The sequence below is a fragment of the Cibotium barometz genome, chromosome 20 (assembly GCF_041138505.1).
Source record: "Cibotium barometz isolate CiBa-2024 chromosome 20, ASM4113850v1, whole genome shotgun sequence".
Lineage (NCBI taxonomy): Eukaryota > Viridiplantae > Streptophyta > Polypodiopsida > Cyatheales > Cibotiaceae > Cibotium > Cibotium barometz.
This window is the reverse complement of record NC_141065.1, coordinates 17,685,715-17,706,257: the sequence shown is the minus strand read 5'-3', so window position 1 is coordinate 17,706,257 and position 20,543 is coordinate 17,685,715. Positions and strand designations below refer to the sequence as shown.

General features: G+C 51.7%; 1 protein-coding gene across 2 annotated transcripts in view; it reads left to right on the top strand.

Annotated features, from left to right (window-relative positions):
• LOC147627606 (bifunctional dethiobiotin synthetase/7,8-diamino-pelargonic acid aminotransferase, mitochondrial-like) overlaps positions 1–20,543 on the top strand; it is an 83,750-nt gene that overhangs the window by 21,332 nt on the left and 41,875 nt on the right. For both annotated transcript variants that reach the window (XM_086814513.1, XM_086814512.1), the window contains exons 4-8: positions 16,398–16,481; positions 16,649–16,769; positions 17,829–17,968; positions 19,502–19,596; positions 19,711–19,826. In XM_086814513.1, the coding sequence (XP_086670639.1) occupies positions 16,398–16,481; positions 16,649–16,769; positions 17,829–17,968; positions 19,502–19,596; positions 19,711–19,826 (556 nt within the window). The remainder of the gene's footprint in view (positions 1–16,397; positions 16,482–16,648; positions 16,770–17,828; positions 17,969–19,501; positions 19,597–19,710; positions 19,827–20,543) is intronic.

Sequence of the window (20,543 nt, the reverse complement as noted above, 5' to 3'; positions counted from 1 at the left end):
AACATAACCTTGATCTATGCAGAGAGCTTCAAAACATGGTGGCAACATGTGCTCCTAGAAAAGCTAATCCTAGTCATATGCAGCTCATTATGCAGTCATTGTCTAGCATGCTATAGATGTACTATCATGATAAGTGGTATACTACTAATTCCACACAGTGGAGATCATAGTTTCGAAACATCCTGTTTTTTGGTATGCGTTTTTTTCATGCAGCTTTTATAAGAAAATTTTGCCCTGCTGAAGCTCCCGCCTCCCCCCTCCCTGCTCGCGTTGCTGCACAGCGCCTGCTCGCCCCCCCTGCCTGCTCGCCCCCCCCGTCTTCCCCTCGCTCCTTCCCCCCCCGCCTTCCCTGCATTGCCCGCCGCCTGTCTTTTAGCCCCCCCGGCCTGCTTCCGCTGCTGCCCCCCCCCCCCCCCCCCCCCCCCTTTTTTCCGCCTGCTGCCGCCGCCTTGCTCTGCTCGCCTTCCTCTCCTCGCGCCTCCCCCCCTTGTCTCCGCGCCCCCCTCCCCTCTGCAGCGCCTCATCCCCTCCCCACCGCAAGCTCGCTTCCTCCCATCCCTCTTGCGCGCTGCCCCCGCCTTCCCCCCCTTTTTTGGGGTTTTTTCTTTTTTTCTTCTTCGCCTACTCCCGCCCCCCCCCCCCCCCCCCCTCCTTCCTTTTTCTTGCTTCCGCCCCCCCTTTGGGGTTTTGTTTTCCTTTGTCGCTCCGTATCCTGCCTCTCTGTGTGCAACTCGGTTCCAGCAGGATCCCGCCTTCGCCTCGCCTTCGCCGCAGCTTCAGACTCTGATGGAGGCTCCTCCCGCCCCGCCTCAGAGGGACTCATCCGCAGCCCCCTCGCCCGCCCCTGAGGTCACCCCCATCAGGCTTTCTCTTTCGCCGGAAGAGGAAGCGAGCCTCACCGCAGAGGTGGAACGCCTCCAGGCTCATTCCACCATCTGCCGTATAGTCGGCACTCGCCCCAGCAGAGGGGAGATTAGGGATCTTCTTCAAGCCCGCCTTCTTGCAGATGTGGGCAAGATCCTGGATGTACAGCTCCTGGGCCGGGGACATTATCAGATTGAGTTCGAGGCCGCCCAGAGCATTGCCAAGGTCCTTGCCATGAGTCCCCTTGACATCAGGGGTGCTCGGGCTTTTTTCAGACCTTGGCAGCATGGATTTGACCCAGCAGCGGCGGAGCAGGGAGAGCGCCTCTTCCATGTTACAGTTTGTTTCCCTGGTCTCCGCCAGGAGTATCTTCCGCTCCTCTCCAGGCTCGGAGCATTGGTGGGCTCGGTACTAGAGACGGACCCCTCAGCAGCTTCAGTGGTGGCCAGAGCAGCTGGGCTACCTTCGGTCAGAGTGTTGGTGTCTGACATCTCCTCCCTTCCTAAGGTCATTCAGCTACCTAGGATAGGGGGGGGTGGATAGATCAGAGAGTGGAGTTCTCGGGGCTCCCGAACCAGTGCTTCATTTGCAGGCAGGTCGGTCATCTGGCCAGGGCCTGTCCTCGCAGGAGACCCCGACCCTCACCACAGCAGCAGGCTACTGATGGCCCGCCCACAGATTCGGCTCGGCAGGCTGCGTCCGGGACACCTGCTCAGGCCACAGAGACCTCGGAGTGGCAGCCTGGACAGGGGCGCCGCCGAGGGAGACAGCCACAGCAACACGCCCAGAGACCGCTGCTGCAGCAGCAGCCACAGTCTCAGCCTCACTGGGTCCCCGTGAGGAACAGCTTTTCTCCCCTCCAGGAGGAGACCCCCGCGGCGACGACTGAGGACCAGGAGATGCCAGCACCCCCACCTTCACCCCCCCCACCCCCGTCCCCTCCCACCGCCTCGCTTCCACCATCGCCTCCTCCCGTCTCCGCTCCGGTTTCGGCAGCGGCTCCCTCTCCACCTCCCTCGCCTCCCCCTCCTCCCCCTCCGCCCGCCTCACCTTCCCGGGAGGCCCTGGCAGTTCCCTGGCGTTCACCTGCAGTCCGGAGAGCGCTGAGCACTGACCTCGCTCGAGCATCACATAGGAGACCTATGCCAATTAGCCCGCGGCGACGACTGAGGACCAGGAGATGCCAGCACCCCCACCTTCACCCCCCCCCACCCCCGTCCCCTCCCACCGCCTCGCTTCCACCATCGCCTCCTCCCGTCTCCCGATCCGAGTTCATGTAGTGATACCTCCGGCCCGCGGGGAGGAGGCACTAGACTCAGCGGTGGCCTTCTCGTTCCCTCTATGTGGCCCTTGCGACCGGGAGTGGACTCTAGAGCTCGCTCTCAACACTTTGAAGACTCAGGCAGTTGAGTTTTCTCATCACATGAGCGATCTGGAGGTGACAGATGTGATAGGCCGACTTTGGGAGTTGGCTCATTTTTTCTTGGATCTCGGGAGCGTGGATACCTCAGGGATTCAGCATTTGGTCGTGCGCATAGTGGCAGACTTAGCACGCGACCCTGGATATGTGTGTATACACGAGGTTGCTCTGTCAGAGCGGGAGGCAGTCGCCATGGGCCACAGCCCCCACTGGCGCCTGATCCGGGATTCTTGCAGTACACCGGGTGGGCAGATTCGCAGCCGTTCGGATGGGGACTACTCTCCATCCAAGCCGCTTGCGAAGGCCCGCCGTACGGCTGAGACAGCATCCACCTCAGCAGGGCATCCATGAGGATCATCTCATGGAATGTACAGGGCCTTGGCGGAGCACACTTTATACGCTATCGTGGTTGCTTGAGGCAGGAGCTTCAGAGATGCCTGGTTGGTGGCAACATTGATATTTTGATGATGCAGGAGCACCACTTGGGTGAGAGCAGGATCCGGAGATATGGTTCGGTGATGCCTAGTAGATGGGACACTTTTTGGTCTGCAGGGTTTGGTCCTTTGGGTGGACAGGGAGGAGTATGCATGGTCATTGCAGATGTATGGCGGCAGGCCATTGTGGATCGAGGGATCATTGTGCCTGGTAGAGCACAGTATGTCATTCTGAGGATGCATGATGAGCTATTGGGTGTGCTCAACATCTATGCGCCCAATCATGCTAGTGCCAGAGCAGAGTTCTGGACTCAGGTTACAGATGCATTGCCAGAGGCCGCACATTGGTGTGTCGGGGGAGACTTCAACATGCTTGAGGACGCGGCAGATAGGGTGGGAGGTAGTCATGTTACAGTGCACGGCACGGAGCTTGCAGCTTGGGACCGGTTTTGCATGTCACTGAGGATCACCGATGCATGGCAGCATGGGGCTTTCTCCCGATCTCAGGACAGTCTTAGTTTCTCTCGGTCGGATCGCCGGCAGGGAGGGACTAATCTATCACGGATTGATCGCTTTTATGTGGGCGACTGGTTAGGGGAGCGAGGGGGCTCCGTCGGCATTCTCGCTGGCACCTCATTTTCAGATCATGCGCCAGTTATATTGACATTGGAGGAGGGGACACGGGAGCCCAGCTTGCAGTTGAGGATCCCTGAGAGGGTACTTACAGATCCCAGTCTCGCTGAGGACATTGAGAGGATCTGGCATGATAGTCAGTGCTCTGACCAGGATGCAGCGGGCCAGTGTGCCCAGGGACTCATCGATCTTAGCTCTTTTCTACACGTTGCAGCTTTGACACGACTGGGAAAGATTCGCGAGCGGGAGCAACGGCTGAGACGCAGCCTTGCTTCACTACAGCGCCTTCAGGAGCAGCAGCCTACATGTGAGTGGGTGGCGTCCCAGCTGAGCCAGGCACGCGAGGAGGTTAGAGAGGTAGAGGAGCAGAGACATGAGTTTTACTATCGTCGTCATGCCTCTCAGTGGACGCAGCTTGGTGATAGAGTGACTGGAGAGTTTTTTGAGATCACTGGACCCCGTCATGCGCGAGCAGGAGTCCGCCAGCTTGGTAGACCGGATGGATCGGTAGCTACTGAGCTCGGGGAGATCAGAGCCATTGCCACTGCATTTTATAGTGACCTGCTTTCAGCGGAGCCAGCCACTGAGGATCGAGATGTTTGCAGACAGACTGTGTGGGCCCATGTGCAGAGGAGGGTCACAGACCATATGCGTACAGTTCTAGGTGTGCCTCTGTCAGAGATTGAGCTTGCCGAGGCCTTGAGGGTCTTGCCGCGACATAGTTGCCCAGGGGAGGACGGACTGACGCCGGCCTTTTTTATGCGCTATTGGGACCTTTTGGGGCCAGGCCTCCGCAGGGGCTTTCAGCATGTTTTGGACACTGGGGTGATGCCGCAGAGCTTTTTAGAGGGCTTGATCTATCTTATCCTCAAGGGGGAGGGAGTATCAGATGATATTCGGCATTGGAGGCCTATTACGATCCTCAATACTGTCTACAAGGTCTTAGCAAAGGCCTTGAGTTTGAGGATCCAGCCCTTCCTGGGGGAGTTGATTCATGCTACTCAGACAGGATTTGTCAAGGAGCGCAGTATCCTTGACAACATCTTTACTTTCTGGGAGGCGACGGCCTGAGCTAGATTTCTTGGCGAGGACTTGGTCGTGATGCTTCTCGATTTTGAGAAGACATACGATAGAGTTGATTGGGGTTTCTTAGAGGGCACTATGCTTCGCCTGGGCTTTGAGCCAGGATGGATCAGAGGGGTGGCAGCTCTGTATTCCACAGCTCGCAGCCAGGTGCTGATTGCAGGAGGACGGGGGCCGAGTTTTGAGTTGACCAGATCAGTCCGTCAGGGGTGTCCTCTCGCCCCTTTCCTTTTTCTCTTCTTTGCGGAGGCTATGAGTATGTATTTGACGGCAAAGGAGTTTGGTTTGAGAGGACTTCAGCTCCCAGTCCGGGGGACCTGCTTGATGCTGAGTTTGCAGACGACACGGGCTTATTTTTGCATGGCCAAGAGGCCAATCTTATTCGGGCTGAGCAGTCGCTCCAGGTTTTTAGTACAGCTTCGGGAGCATTGATCAATTGGTGCAAGACAGTGGCCTTTTGGATCAGTAGTGCTCCCACTCCGGCATGGAGCTCGGACCCCGGTTTTAGATGGATTCCTCCAGGCACAGCAGTGCGGTATTTGGGATGCCAGATTGGCCTAGATTTGTCACTTGAGCAGCAGATTGCCCCGCTTCTTCTGAGCATTCGGAAGAAGCTATTGTATTGGAGTACAGCTCGACTATCCTTGGCTGGGAGGGTGGTGGTGGCAAATCAGGTGCTGTTAGCGACCATGTGGTACATTACGTCTTGCTGGATTTTCTCGAGCTCTTGCATCAGCCAGGTACAGAGGTTGATCAGGAACTTTCTGTGGTCTGGGCGGGACGGTCAGCCAGCTCGGGCAAAGGGTGCATGGGCAGTTATTACACTTCCGCTGGCTCAGGGAGGTTTGGGCATTATAGATCCAGTCGATCATAGTAGAGCCTTATTGGGGAAGCTTATTGTTCGGGGGTTGCTTCCAGGCACTGAGCCTTGGAAAGAGCTCCTCTTGCAGCGGCTGCAGGCTCGGGCGCCCCCAGCAGGGGGTACTTGGGCACCAGAGATTCGCTGGATCTTCATTGAGATGAGGAGGACAGGCCTCAGTAGAGGATGGGAGGACAGATTTGCTTTGAGTATCCTGAGAGCTTGGGAGCTGCTGAGACCGGGGCTCTCTCAGCGACCTCCTTCTTGTGTTGAGGAGCGGGCGAGACAGCCGCTCATCTGGAGCCCAGCGGTTCGCACGGAGCAGGGTCATATGCTGGGTTCTCGGCCTCGTCTAGCCTGGGGACCTTTAGCGGCAGGCCTAGCTCGTAGTTTTGGAGTCTGGCAGGCTTTCTGCAGTCTACCAGAGGAGATCCAGGTGGAGAGGCTGAGTCACTTCAGAGGGGGGTTGATTATGAGGTATGATATTCAGGAGGCACTCACAGAGGAGTGGTTCACGCCTCTCGAGCCAGTGGCCCCACGGTGGATGGGAGCCTTTACACAGTTGGAGATCCTGATTGCTGTCAGAGCTTGCACTGAGGATGGCAGATGCCTCTACTATGAGATTCAGGATGAGGGCAGACTCCAGAGAGTGGAGGTGGAGTCGCCTTTGGTTGCAGAGTGCACCTTTCAGAGGATTCGGGTAGTGGCCGTCGCTTCTCGGAAGTGGCATATTGACCCCGACCCTCCTGATGTGCTCCCGGATTGGCACATATGGGCATATGCAGCGCGCCCCTTGGCCCGGCTACAGTGGGACCCCGGGGAGTACGAGTGGCATGATCCTTATGCATCCCTTGAGGCCACAGAGATCACCTTTTTCCAGTATACTGTTCGGCTGGGGCGGCATATTTTGACGGCGAGGAGGACGGTTTCTCCAGCGGCAGCGGGGCATTGGCGACTACAGGGACTCTCACAGGAGTGCCTGGAGGATTTTTGGGCTCGGCTCTGGGCGAGTCGACAGGCCCGCAGGATCTCGACTTTTCAGTGGCTGGTCGCCCACACAGGGGCTCAGCAGTTGGCACTTGGCTTGTTTACGGCGGTCTTCCGGCGGCCTGCGTCCGATGCGGCCACCCTATGGAGACACAGAGACATTGCCTTTGGGATTGCCCTCAGGCACAGCAGATTTGGCTGCGGATGCTGCGTATTCTGGCCCCCCTCTCTCCAGAGGGTATGTTTACGTGGGGTGCCGCTGCTTGGTCGACTTCGTCAGGGCCTGCTATGGGCTATGAGATGGAGCAGGGCAGTCAGGCCATCAGATTTATTAGGGGCCAGCCTCGCCTGGTTCCGGCACCGGATTTCTCGTCCGCCAGCTGGACACAGGAGAGGGATTTACGATGGGAGCTCCTCAGCAGCCTCACCATGTGGTTCACCTGGAGGGCCCGGTGCTTTACGGCCTTTGAGGGGAGATTGGAGCCACCAGCAGAGACTGTACGGGGGATTTGGCAGGAGTTGATCCACACCCTGCGAGGACAGTACGACCGCATCCGGGGAGACTCGGATGAGGCGATCTTACGGCGCCAGGCCTTTCACACCACTTGGCGCTGTGGCCCTTTCTACACCTTACACACGGGATCCCCCCGTTGGCACTAGAGGCCACCTGTTTGGCTCTTCCCCCCCCCCTATTGTATGATTTAGCCTCTCAGCTCTTTGTACTGATGCTTGTATTTTGCAGCACCTAGGGAGAGTCTCCCTCTCCCGGGCTGCCATGTTGTATTCACTGCTCTGTCTCTCTTATGAGCAGGAGAGATCTTTTGTAGCCCTACGGGCGTTTTTATATAACTAATGAAAGGATCTTTTCTTGGAAAAAAAAAAGAAAATTTTGCCCTAACGTTTTTGTGTTGTCGCCTTCGTCTCTGCTCCCGCCTCTGTCCCATCTGCTCCTGCCTGCTGCTTCTGCTCCCGCTTTGCCCTCCTACCATCTGCTTCCGCCTTTGTCCCTTCTACTACTCCCGCCTCAGCCCCATTTTACTCCTGCCTGCCCCTTCTGCTGTCGCCTTGCCCCCCACCATTTGCTCCCGCCTGCCCCTTCTGCTCCCGCCTTGCCCCACACCATCTGCTGCCCCCTGCCCCTTCTGCTCCCGCCCCTGCTATTTGCTCCCGCCTTTGTCCCCTCTGCTGCAGCCTGCTCCCGCCTGTGCCCCTGGCCCTTCTGGTACCGGCTCTGCCCCATCTGCATCAAAAAAATTAATGAATAAAAGCTTATTTTAAAAACTTCTCCAAAAATAAAAAACGTTTTTAAAAGTATAAAACTCGTATAATACTTCCCATTTTAAAAACTTCTACCAACTATGGTGGAGATGGTGGAGTGTAGTACATCATACATGGGGCATGGGGTGAGGAGGACTCTCACATCTGTTGTGCCCTAATGTAGCCTCTGGACTCTCTCCTCTGTAGCTCTGCGGTATTGTGCCTCGATATGGGCAGATTGGGCGTGATGGAGTAGTGGTGGCCTGCGTTTGGGTAGTCGCGGCCTCCTGGCAACTCTGATCTCCAAGGCTCTCTGTAGTGTGAGCCCTCGTGTAGAGGTAGATGATGTAGGTGGAGGGGGATGTGGTTCGCTGATAGGCCCGAAGAAGCTGGTGATTAGTTGCTGGGATCTTTGGCTCGGCACCTCTAGAAGCCTCTCTCTATGTCGGTGTAGCTCAAGGAGGAAAAGGCCTAGGCGTCTTTGATCAGGATACTCCATCACCCGGCTAAGTGGGCCAAAACCCTCTTTGAATAAGCAGTGGTATCTCCCTCTGATCTCTTAATATACAGGGCATTTTGACTCTGTCTCTCTATGGCATAATCTGCATACTCTGTCCTCTCTAGGGGTTTGTGCTGCTCTCCCTGCCTCAATCTCCAGAGTATGAGAGGAAACTCTGATCTGACCAATACTCACCCTCATAGCGTGAGACATGTGTACATCCATGTAGCTTGGGCGTTTGACAAATCCATCCTCTGTGAATCTAAGGAAATGATCTTTGTAGTACTGCATCTCGTTGGGAAGGGGGCCTGACCAAGTCTCCCTGGTGTGCATCTGGATCAAATCTTGTCTTAGAACTCTATTCCTCTCCTCTCGGGAGAGTGTAAAGTATGGGGAGTCATCATCATACTGGAAGGGCGGTAATCAGTCCATGTCGAGCCCATGTGCTGAGAACCACTCATCTATTTTTGCATACCATGATGGGTGATGGCCCTTTGTGGCAATACTCTGTGAGCTAAGTGGGGCTGTCTCTCTTGACCCATGGCTATGATGTGTCTGATGTAGGCTATGGTCTGAAATAGAGCCTCTACCATCATGGGGGGCACTGCAAGCTCTCCTCTGACGATGTGGTACTGATGGTTTGTTGAGGATCATCCTGAAGATCATGAGGATCTGCGGACTCTCCATCTGACGTCAATCATATGTGGAGAGGTTAGGGGCCCATACCGGTGCTGCATACATCATAGCTGGGGTGACTAAGGTGTCAAATAGCCATCCTTTGGTGCGAGGATCCTGGAAGTGAGCCTGATGACATTGTCGCTCCATCAATGCAAGGGCAGCATAACCTCGGGTGAGCTTGTCCTGTGATGCTTGTCTCATGGAGAAACGACTCCCATTACTAGTGAAGGTAATACCCAAGTATACATATGATTCTGTCACCTCCACCTGACTGCCTCTATATGTGATCATTGTATCTTTCATAACCCGTCTGGAAGTGTGAAAGATCATGACCTTGGTTTTCCCAAGGTTCGCTGAAAGGCCTCTCTGTGTACAAAAATCATCTAAGGCGTCCATGTGGCGCTGCAGTCCCTCCTGCGAGTCAGTCATCAGAATGATGTCGTCCGCATAGAGTAGTAAAGTGACGAAAACCCCTGAGAGTGATGCACCACTCCCTCCTCCTTTGTCTATGAAGTCCGTGACCTCATCTATGCACAGGCCAAAGAGTGTCAGGGAGAGTGGGCAGCCTTGCTTCACCCCCATAGTACTATGTATCTCCTCTGAGAGACCACTTGGGCATCTGGCTCGTCCCGTCACTCTCTCATGTAAAGCAATGATCCCCTAGATCATATCTAAAGGCACCCTAAGAGTCTGCAATCTCTGTAGGAGCCGGGCCCGTGGCAAACAATAGAGTCTTTGCTCCCATGACTTGGCCTGCTCAATAGGCTCCTCAAGGTGAAGATATGATCTAGTGTGCGTACTGCCAAACCTAGCTTGTCCTGGAGCACGAAGACCCTCCCTCTCGGCTAGAGAGCTGAGCTCTGTCTCAAGTATTGATCCATATATCTTGGCCATAATATGGCAAAACATGAGAGTCGTGTAGTTCCCGGGGTCCATCGGGTCACCTAATTTGTGAATGGGGGTAATGATATTCATGCTCCATGTGTGTGGGAAGCCTTCTACAAGTGCCCTGTTGAAGAGATGTGCAAGGAAAGGAGCTATGGTGGTAGAGGCATAAAAGAAGTGCTCACCTCCTGTCCTTGTATGATCTAGATCTCCCATGATATAGCCTCTTAGAGCTTTCTCTAGTATACTCGAAGTGAAAAAAGTACAGGTGGTGGGGTCGAGGATCGGGTGGAGAGGGTAATGGGGCTGATCTATTACAGTTGCTGCTGTGGTCCATCTGGCGCAGTGATGGCTGGACTAAAGAAGTCTGTAATGTGCCTCTGAGTCTGGCTCTCTGTGCGCCTAAGCAAGCTATCTCTATATCTCCGCAGCTCAAGCAAGAAGAATCCCAAACACCTCTGGTCCTGGTACCCCATGACTCTGGAAAGTGGTCCAAAACCCTCTTTGAATAAACAGTGGAAACGACCACATATCTCATAGTATGCAGTACAATGGCATATATAATGCAGCTCTGTCTCTAGCTCCCCATGGCATACTCGACATATCCTGGCCTCAGCTGGTATACCTCTATATCAGCCAATCTCAATCTCAAGCTGGTGTGAGGATGTGCGAATCTGACCAATAGCGCATCGTACTGCATGAGAGAGAGAAAGAAAGAAAGAAAGAAAGATTTTATTAACATCTTCCAAAAGACCGAACTCGGCCTATGAGACAAATCGGTGTACCTGTATGGGGTATCCTCTGTCATCCCAACAAAATGAAAAAGTATTGAACTAAAAAAGCTGAATCTGGGTGTGCAATAAGTACAATGAGTGGTGAAGGGGGTGGAGCTCTACTACTAGGAGAATGCAAAGCTATACGCATGGAGTATACAATCATGATATGCAACCTAGCTAGCTCCATCCTGTACCATACTGGGGGTATAAAATGGTATACATCAATGAAGGGGGTGTCCACAGCTCCCTGAAGAACATGCCTGGGTGTGCTCTGAAGCGAGCCAGTCGCTCCGCACCCTCTCTGTGAAACTGAGCTCTGATCTCTGTCATCTCTCTCTGGTATAGGCGTGGAGAGAGAGAGAGAGAGAGAGAGAGAGAGAGAGAGAGAGAGAGAGAAGAAGAAGAAGAAGAAGATTGTATTATCATCCACTGGTGGGGGCCAAATATGACCCATGGGACCAACAAACTAGTACAAGACAAAAAAAAAAAAAAGTCTCCTTCGATTACTATGAAGGGTAAAACTAGCAAGCTAGTGTGGCATAATTTTATTTTTTATTTTATAGAAAGGAGACTTCTATTAAGTATGAAAAATTTTTACAAAATGGAGATTTCACACCAAGAAAGGTGGAGATCTCAACCAATCAGGAGCCCTGTGTTGCCAGTAGGGTCCCGAATGAGAGGATGTGAAAAAGATACCAATGTCTCACTCTCTCATAAATTGGCCGCGCTTCCTCTCCGCAGCCCTCGAAGATCCCTGGATTCTGGCCCATGTAGCCATGATGGTGTGAATAATATCACTCCAAATCCTGCAAAGACACTGAGAAACAAGAATGGGAGTACCCTCAATAGCCTCGGTGCATCTAGCCTTCCAAGAACTGTCTAACCTCTGTGCTGGAGGGACAAAGTGTGAAAGTGGGAAATCCTGAAGACAACACTGCCGAGCAGCTCCTTGCCTAACCATAATGGCCAAGCTCCTGTCAGTCCCCTCGAATCTCAGCTGTGGCCCAGACTGTGTCAACCAAATAATAGAACCAAAAGAAATGATAGCATCTACCAAAGAGGTGTGCAATTGCAGAGCAAACCCTCTGTGCTTCCCTTCATCCCCATAAACAATGGTAAACTGACTCTGAAACTCCTGAAAATCTAGGGCATGCTGGGCAATAATTGACCTCGACTGATTGGTGGCCAGACCACCATGAAGAGAAACCCAGATAAAGGAGGAAATCTGTGGCTTCCTATAAGAATTCCACAATCTCCGCCAAAAAACCCTCTGAATGTCAGTCAAAATGCCGTAAGATTCCCAATGGGGTCTAAGAGTAGGGACACTCTGCATATGTCCCAAGATAAGATGTCTGGCATTCCGTACCGTATAACTGAAAAAAGGCATGCTTTTCAAGGGGTTACAAGCATCCTTCCACACCCACTCACCGGGGTCCCAATGCAAATGTCTGATAGGGCAGCCACCATACAACCAAAGGCTAACACTCTATGTGATCATCCCTTGGGGGGGGGGGGGGGGGGGTCAACAAAGACGTGCTTCCCTAACCTGCCAACAACTCTGACAGGACAAATCTGGGGGCCCTCAATAAGGTCCTGCACGTCACATCTCTCCAACTGCCATCCATCCTGTACAGAAAAAAAGACCGGTACATCATCCTCCCTAGGCAAGGGGAGACCCATAACCTGAAGAGGAACACCTGTCCCAGAAAAAACCCCAAACCAAGAATGATGACGGTCTTCCAAGAAAGATCCAGTAATCCAATGGTTGGGAATGGCTGCGTCAATCTGTGCAATCCTCCGATTCGAGCCTCTCAAATGCTGCGTGAGATCCAATCTCTGTACCTCGGTGAGGCTCTGAAACCTCTTCCAAGCCAACACTGTGGGGCAAAGCGTCTCTCAGCCAGCCCAAAGAATATGCATAGCTACCCCAAGAGGCCTACCATGCACATCTAAGATCAAATCATTCCATAGAATGGGCTGCCGGTTACCTTCCTCCGCTGAACGCGGGGGGGATGTGTACCAGGCAGTCCCAGGCCCGTAGGAGGGACCTAACTCGGGGGGGTGAAGGGGAGCGGTGAACTGCATCCGAAAAAATAAAGCGTGAGCTGAGAGTCCAGTCACCTCCGCGAACAGGGACACACTTCATGATCTGCTGCATGAGAAAGTCCTTCCACGGCTCAGAGCCTGGAAGGAAGCCCGTAACAACTAGCTTACATTGCACCTCAGGGTCAATGATATTCAATCCCCCTTCGTGCTGAGGCCTGATAATGGTTTCCCAAGCAACTCTAGTCCTGGTGTGTGCATTTCCATCAAGCCCTGACCAAAAAAATTTCCGAATAAGGCGACAAAGCTATCCAATGCAGCCCTTATGAAAGATCGAGCACGAAGCGATAAACCAAGTCGTGGCTAGCAAAACTTGGTTAACCACCAACGCTCTAAAGGCCAAGTCTAGCTTTCTCCTACTCTAGTGATGAAGTTTGCTTTTAATGCTTAAGAGCACTAGAGCAAACTGTTGTGCAGGGGATTGGGGATAAGCTGAATCAGCCCCTCCGTGAGGTATGGAGGCATCATACCCGACACCCACAGTTCCTGAAGGGCAACAGTGATAGCATCTCCAATATGATCCCAAAAAAGAATAAAGAAGGTGGGAGAGAGACCATCATCCCCGGGGCATGAGCCACTGGAAAGAGCATGCAGAGCGTGAAGGAATTCATCCTTCGAGAAAGGGGCATCCAGGGAGAAACACACAGCATCTGTAATGAGCCTGGGCATGCACTCCCAAACTTTCTGCGGTGCCACATCTCTCTGAGGGGAGGGCACCTCTGCAATCAACAAAGACTGATAAAATTCTGAGCACTATCCCTCGCCTTATCAGGCTCAATCTGAACCTCACCCTGTGAATCGTGCAAGTACCTCACAGAGTCCCTGCTATGGGAAGGCTGGTGTGCTGAAAAAAAATCTTTGTTGCATCTGCCACCCATCTGAGTCCAAAAGGCCTCATTCGCATGAAAGGCGAACTCAGCCCTCCTGTCCATGGCCAACTGCAGCTCTGCTCTAACTGTGGTCAAGAGGTCTGTGTAATCCAAGTCGCATGTGGATGCTTTTCATGTTCCCTCTGAAGAGCAGGAATCCTACGCCTAATATCTCTCTCCTTGTCCAGAGCCTCTTGCTTCTTAGACAAGGCAATGCTATGATAATGATGCTTGGTCCTATCAAGAGCTAGCGCAATATTATGACGAGGATCAAGAGCATCACAAGATCTCCATATCTCTTTGATCTCAAGGGAAATGTCAGCATCTAGATAAAGAGAGTTAGGGATACGGATATGGGGAGAGGCCGAGCGAGCCCCAGGCTCCCCGAGACACAAAACGACGGGGCAATGATCGGATTAGGTGGTTCCAGGCATAATAGCAATGGTGCCTCCTCTGTCCAAGGACCAATCATCCACATAAAACCTGTCCAGACGTGCAAAGATGCTCTCATCCCCGCTCCTGCGGTTATGCCAAGAGAAAGATAAGGAATTTGGCCTTCTCTGGAAGTCATCCTCAGTCCAGCAATCCTTGCCAAAAAAGGAAAGCGTGAACCTCTCCCATGAGGCTCGCTCCAAAGGGTGTAAACCCCCTTCGCGTCCACCCTTCTTGTCAGAAGGTTTCTCAACCATACCTCCTACTATCCAATGATCAACCTGGGGAATGACATTTGTAATGGTGTCGTAAAAGGCCACCCTTTCACCTCTCACGTTAGGTGCATAGATATTCAAGATTCCCAATTTCTGACCCTCATGCATGATCAAGATCCACTGCGCTCTAGCAGGGATGATAACACCGTGCCCAATAACATGAGGTATAATGGATGCTGCCACTGAAATACAAACACCCCTCTAGTCCCAACAGCCGCGGACCAGAAGGTGTGGCCAAAGAGCATCTTACCAGTTTTGCCACACTGAGATCTATCCAATTTGTGTTCCTGCAACAAAAGCACATCCATAGACCCTCCTGTAACAACTGGGTGAAGCTGGTCCTTTAGAAGCGCTTCCTACCACGGGTGGGAAGCCCTCCAAGGCCCTGAACATTCCATGAGACGATTCTCATGGAAGAGAAGAGAGTTTGACCCCCGATCTAAGAAGACGATGGGCAGCCTGAGGACGCCTCTCATAATGCTGGAGGACGGGAAAATCCACAGTGCAAAGTCCACTAACATGCCCTTGTCCGAGGCTCTGCACCGTGCCTGCATATGTACGAGAAACCTGTTCGCCCTGCGGGGCATCAAGGGCAATGGCATCATGGTGAAAATCCTGCATTACATGATCCCCATTGTGCTGAACATCCTGCATATCACCCCCTCCAAGTAGAGAGGACTCCACAAAGTCATCCTGATCTGAAATATCATCTCTCTGCAAAGATGCATCAGCTGACACATCCCTCTAACCAGAAACATCATCTATCTGTACATGATCCGAGGAAGCCTTCCCATCAATCGCACCAGGGGGGCGGGCGTGCGAGACAACACGCCACACCTGGCGGACTGAAGGACGGGAAGGAACCAAGGGAGGTGGCACCTGAGAGGCACGCTTACGAGGCCTCTTGCGACCTCGAGCCCGAGGACAATCTCGAGCAAAGTGACCCTGTTGGTGACAAACCCGGCACTGATCGGGTTTACCTGCAATCTCCATACATTGCTTCAAAGGGCCACAAGGGCCCGGAAGCAAAACATAGTCCTCAAAGAGCTCAATGTCACGGGCAAGAACCGTGACCTTGGGGGACAGCATCCGCCGAGGCAGTGACCACCTAGGCAGAAGATCTCGGCAAGGCGTGAAGGGGGGGGCACTTGAAGAACAAGCCCAAAGGCAGACCCGATGGCCTCTAACATAGGCCAATATGCGCGCGGAAGACTTGGAAATCTGAGAGTAATCGGGAAACGGTTCCGGTCTTCCTCAACAGGGTCAAAATAGCTGGAGTAGGGAAGAAAGAATATCTTCCTTGGGCCCAATGGTGGCAAAGGGCTGCCCTTCAAAACCTCTGAGGCTGGGTCCTTAGAATCAAAATCTAGTTGGAAGAAACCTCTTCCAAGCAACCTGACATCTTGAAAGTGTAGAGCGAGGTCGGAGGGCAGAGTCGCCTGGACCCAATTCCGAGCTTGGAGACGGGACGGGTGAGATCCAAAGATTTTGGCAATGAGGGTCGTTTTGGAGTCTTTCTCAATTTCGGTGTAGAGGACCGCGAGCTCGGCTTCGGAGAAAACAATGGTTCGCCCGGCCGAGGGAGAATGATTAGCCATGATGCTAATCGAAGAAAAAGGCCGACTTGAACCCGGATGAGGAACAATGAGAACCAAGGGGAAGAGGAAGGCGATGAGGCGGAGGAAAGGAAAGGAGGGAGGGAAAAGGATCAGAAAAAAAAAGAAAAGGGAAGAAAGGGGGAGAGGCTGGACACAAAGTGAAGATGGACTTGGGAGGGGCAGCACAGCAGCGCTGTGCTGAGGGAAGAGGCGGAGGAAGGATGGGAGGCGATTAGAGGAGGGGAGGCGAAATGGGGGGGCAAAGGCAAGGAGGGGAGGCGGAGGAGGAAAGGGGGCGAAGCAGCAGGCAGCGATGGAGGAAGAGGGTCGCAGTGAAGGAGGAATGAGGGGCACAGCGAGGACGAAGGAAGCGATAGGAAGGAAACGAGGAAGAAGGAGGGGGCAGCGAGGAAGGAAGGAGGGGGCAGCGAGGAAGGAAGAAGGAGGGGGCAGCGATGGAGGAAGAGGGGCGCAGGGAAGGAGGAAAGAGGGGCGCAGCGATGGAGGAAGGAAGCGATTCAGGGTTCGGGGAGCTCGCGGTCGGCAAATTCCAAGGACCCATTAAGGTGGATTTTGCCCGTGTGGCATAATTTTACTCAAGCGCATCTCTATGTTTGAAGAGTCGAGTGATGAATGCCCCCAAAACAGAGAGAGAGAGAGAGAGAGAGAGAGAGAGAGAGAGAGAGAGAGAGAGAGAGAGAGAGAGAGAGAGAGAGAGAGATCTTACTGCTTTGCATCTTATCAGAATCTTAGCAATTCCGAAATTATGACTCAGCAATTCGATGCTTGTGCCAGCTGGTGGACTCAAGGGCCTGATACAAATTTGCAGGTAATTTAGCTGTCAGTTTGCACATGCACAACAAGCACGTAAAATACAATATTAGTTGATATATGGAGAAAATGTGATGTGTGGTGTAAGCAAGCCTGTTGCAGTTTGCAGAAATGCTTGGCAAGCTGTGTCCTTTCTGAGTGGTTTAACTCGATGTTTGAATGCAGCTAGAGCTTGCAAGGCAAGTTGGGTATGCTGCTGGAAGGTTTGGACATGTGATGCTTCCTGAAAATGTGTATGAACCTGCCCTGCGCTGTGCAGAACTCTTGATTGGATTCATAGGAAAAGGTGAAACACGCTCTTCTTTTTTCTTTGGTTTGGGAGAGTATAAAAAAGCTCATGGGGTCTGAGACTTGGGCTGGACAGTGGAGCTTGTTTTGGTCCTTACACTTCATTTGACAGTAGGTTTTTGACTGTTTGGTGTTTTGACAGTTAAGATGTGGGGTTAAAGCTTACACGTCATGAAATACACTTTTTTTTTTTTTGGCGGGGTGGGGGGGGGGGTGGATTTCAGCTTTGAGTAGGCAGATGGAAGATAAACTATATTCGCTCTTAAGGTTGAAAGAAAACACAAAATTTAGGGAGCCTTCACCCATCTGTGGACATGTATGCAATTTTTTGTGTCCTCCTTGCTTGTCCTTGCGCTTGAGTAGGTGTCTGGAAACTATTTGTGAGGAGTGGATGGACTCAGGTTATAAAAAAGTTTTGTTTCCCTTGTATCAACAAGTCCTGCTGGCTTTATTGGTCATGGGAACACTTTGTATGGCTGAGATCTCAAACTCGATGCTTGTTGGCCCCAAGTTACTGTGTCTGCCTGATGCCTGCTGCCATGTCCAGGCTGGACGGTTTGTTCTGGAAGTTCTGTGACCTGGAATATGTGGTCTCAGCAGTGGTGTCTACCTTGTGTCCTGCCGCATTTAGGCTGGATGACACTCACCAGAATTTGTCTCTAGCCGTGTGCATGTGGTAGGCCGTCAACCAAAATGGGCGTGGACCTTGTGAAAACAATCATACGGATGGAGGCCAAGTTTTCCAATCTCTTGTTGCCATGCGAATGGGAGGCAGACAGAAGCAGCCCAAGCTTGGGGCTATTCTAGACTGGTTATGGGCAGCCGGGGGGGCACTTGGCCAGATGCCTAAGTGGGCAGCCTGGACAGTTTCTGTCTGCGGGTGATTGAGTCTTGTCTCCTTAGATGCTCATCTTCCAATGATGACTCGTGGAATTAAATTTTTTCTCCTCACTTGTGTGTGTAGTCACTTACCTTTGTCATGATGTACTTGTTATAGCGTGCCATAGAGTGCCTCAGAAATATTGTAATGTGTAAACTTCTGTTTTTGTGATTGCAGGTTGGGCTGACAGAGTATATTACTCAGATAATGGTTCCACAGCAGTTGAGATTGCCATAAAGATGGCTTTTCGAAAGTATCTTTATGATAATAATCTTCTTACCATATCTAGCTTAGACACAGAAGCTCTTAATTTGAAGGTACAGTCTGAGCACTATGCACACATCAATATAGTGATGAAGGTAAGTTTTGTGTCTTGTTTCCAATGGTGCTGTATTTATGGGCTGTAGTTAGCTGTTTGGTCCATCTTCAGCTGCTGGTGTGGGCTACAGGTACGTGTGTTTTTCTTGTGTGACAGCTCCCAGGCTGCCTTACTTGGCTGGTTGGTTGTCTGCCTTGCTACCTGGTTTTCTGGCTGGGAGAATGCTAGAAATTGTCCCCTCATTGACTGTGATAATGTATCTGGCTGGGTCAGCCTGCTAAAGGTGAGATGTGCTACGAACCTAAATCAGCAAAAGCTTCCAGCTCTTCATGCACATCCCGGTACTGTTCCCGGAACGTCCAAGTTGGAGGGTAAAGCTAGCTTGTCAGTGAGCCCAACTGGGTGCACATTCGTTTGCGGTTGGTATGAGTCTCTGGGTTTTGGTTTCAAAGGGTTATTATTGATGTAAGACGTTGCCCTATTTGGGATGATAGTACTTACATGGCTGACAGGCTTTTTGATAAATGTAAATGCTCTTCATTGTTGAGGCTTGTAGCAAGAAGCAACGCTAAGCCCCCTGAACAGCCCCCAGCTTAAGCATGTAAGAAAGATCCTCCTCTCGCAAAAAACAAACCAAACCAACACACAAATGTGCGCCCGCCCCGCCCCGCCCCCCCCCCCCCCCCCTGCGCGCTGCATTTACGCGCTTGCATATTGTCATACCCTGGGGGCCGACTCAAATATTTTCTACAAAACAGTAATCAAATGATCTCATATTCCCTCCTCTCATGTATGCAGCTGAATGATACATGGTTTTGGCATGCTGACATATTACACTTCTCAGGCATTTTGAGGAAGTAAGAATGGATTAACTTTCATGCGTGTGCATGACAGGGTTTTGCATTCTTTGTGTCTGGCCACTTTCAGTCTAGGATTGGGGTTCTTTGTCTCAGAGTGCCACATTGGCTAGCAAAGGACCAAGGGGGTTATTTTGTCTCAGGGTACCACTTTGACTAGTCAAGGACCAAGGGGGTTAAATATTCCTTCTTGCAGGAGTAAGGACAGCCTTTGACCTGATTGAAGAGGCACATGCCTGCTCATATCAGTGCTTGAATCACATGCTGAATAACAATGAGTAAGTATGTATGGCATGATAATTTGGCAGAAGTAAGGATAGCCATTGACCTGATTAAAGTGGCACATGGCTACAGACAATCATTGCTTGCATCACATGAGTGCTGACTAGGTGATGACTAAGCATGCATGGCATGATGAGTTGACATAATGACTGGACAGAGCATGTTTAGTATTATGTCAAATCTCTTGAGGAGCACTGCCCAATCACAATCATTACATGGCACAAAATGGGTAATCAAGTGAATTGATAGCAGAAAGCATGTTTGTTTGAGAGTACTTTTTTAACTTGGATTCTGTTTGGGTGTATATTGGATTAGCCAGAGAAGTAGCATGCCCTGAGTATAAGTTGTCTTTGTGGATGGTGACATTTTGTAGAGTTCTTTGTATCATTCAGGTGCTGGCACTGAAAGATTCTTATCATGGAGATACACTGGGTGCACAAGATGCACAAGCTCCATCTGCCTACACTGGATTCCTTCAGCAGCCTTGGTAACGCTCATTAAATTTTCACAGTACAAGCTTCATAGTGAACCGGTCATGCTGGGGTTTTGGCTCATTCGTTATACTGTCGCCCTTTCTTTCCCTCTATACTTTTATTCTCAGGTATCAAGGAAGGGGATTGTTTCTGGATGCCCCCTATATTTTCATGCGCAATCGGCAGTGGTACATCCATGTCCCAGAATGTTACAAGGAGTTTAAGTCAGAGTCTACTTGTAATGGTAAGGCTTTCTTAGTTGTAATGAAACTATCATATTTTGTGTGTGTGTGCGTGCGCACGTATGTGAGAGAGAGGCCTGCTCGCCTGCGACCCAGTTTCTCTCTTCGACTGCTCGCCTGCGATCCAGTTCGCATTTCGCCTGCGTCTCAGCTTGCTTATCGCCTGCGACTCCCTTTGCCTTCGAAGCTGCGACTCTACTCGCCTGCGACCCAGGTCGCCTGTTCGACTGCTCGCAGTTCGCCTATCGACTGCAACCCAACTCGCCTATTGCTTGCGATCTTGTTCGCCTATCGACTGCAACCCAACTCGCCTACTGCTTGCGATCTTGTTCGCCTCTTCGCCTGCGACTCCTTTTGCTTCAAAGCTGCAAGTCTACTCGCCTAAATTTCAAAGCCCCCTGTATACAGCATACAGCTTTCAAAAAAAAAAAAAAAAGAATTGTTTAGCAGTGTTGTACAGACTTTACTCTTGCAATTATGTCTGAGACTGTTGTGACCTATGCTCGCCGGGATAATGCTGCAGACAGTAACAAGAGACAGCATGCTGCAATTGAATCTGTCACCATGATCAAGCAAGATTCGTTGGATGCACAGTTTGTATATGAGGCTTTATGTGAGGACTTTGTAGACAGTCGTGTCAAATGGAAGGACCCGCCTCCTTCTTTCAGTTATAAGATTAAATTGCCGACGATTGTGTCTCCTCTGCGTAGATACTCAGA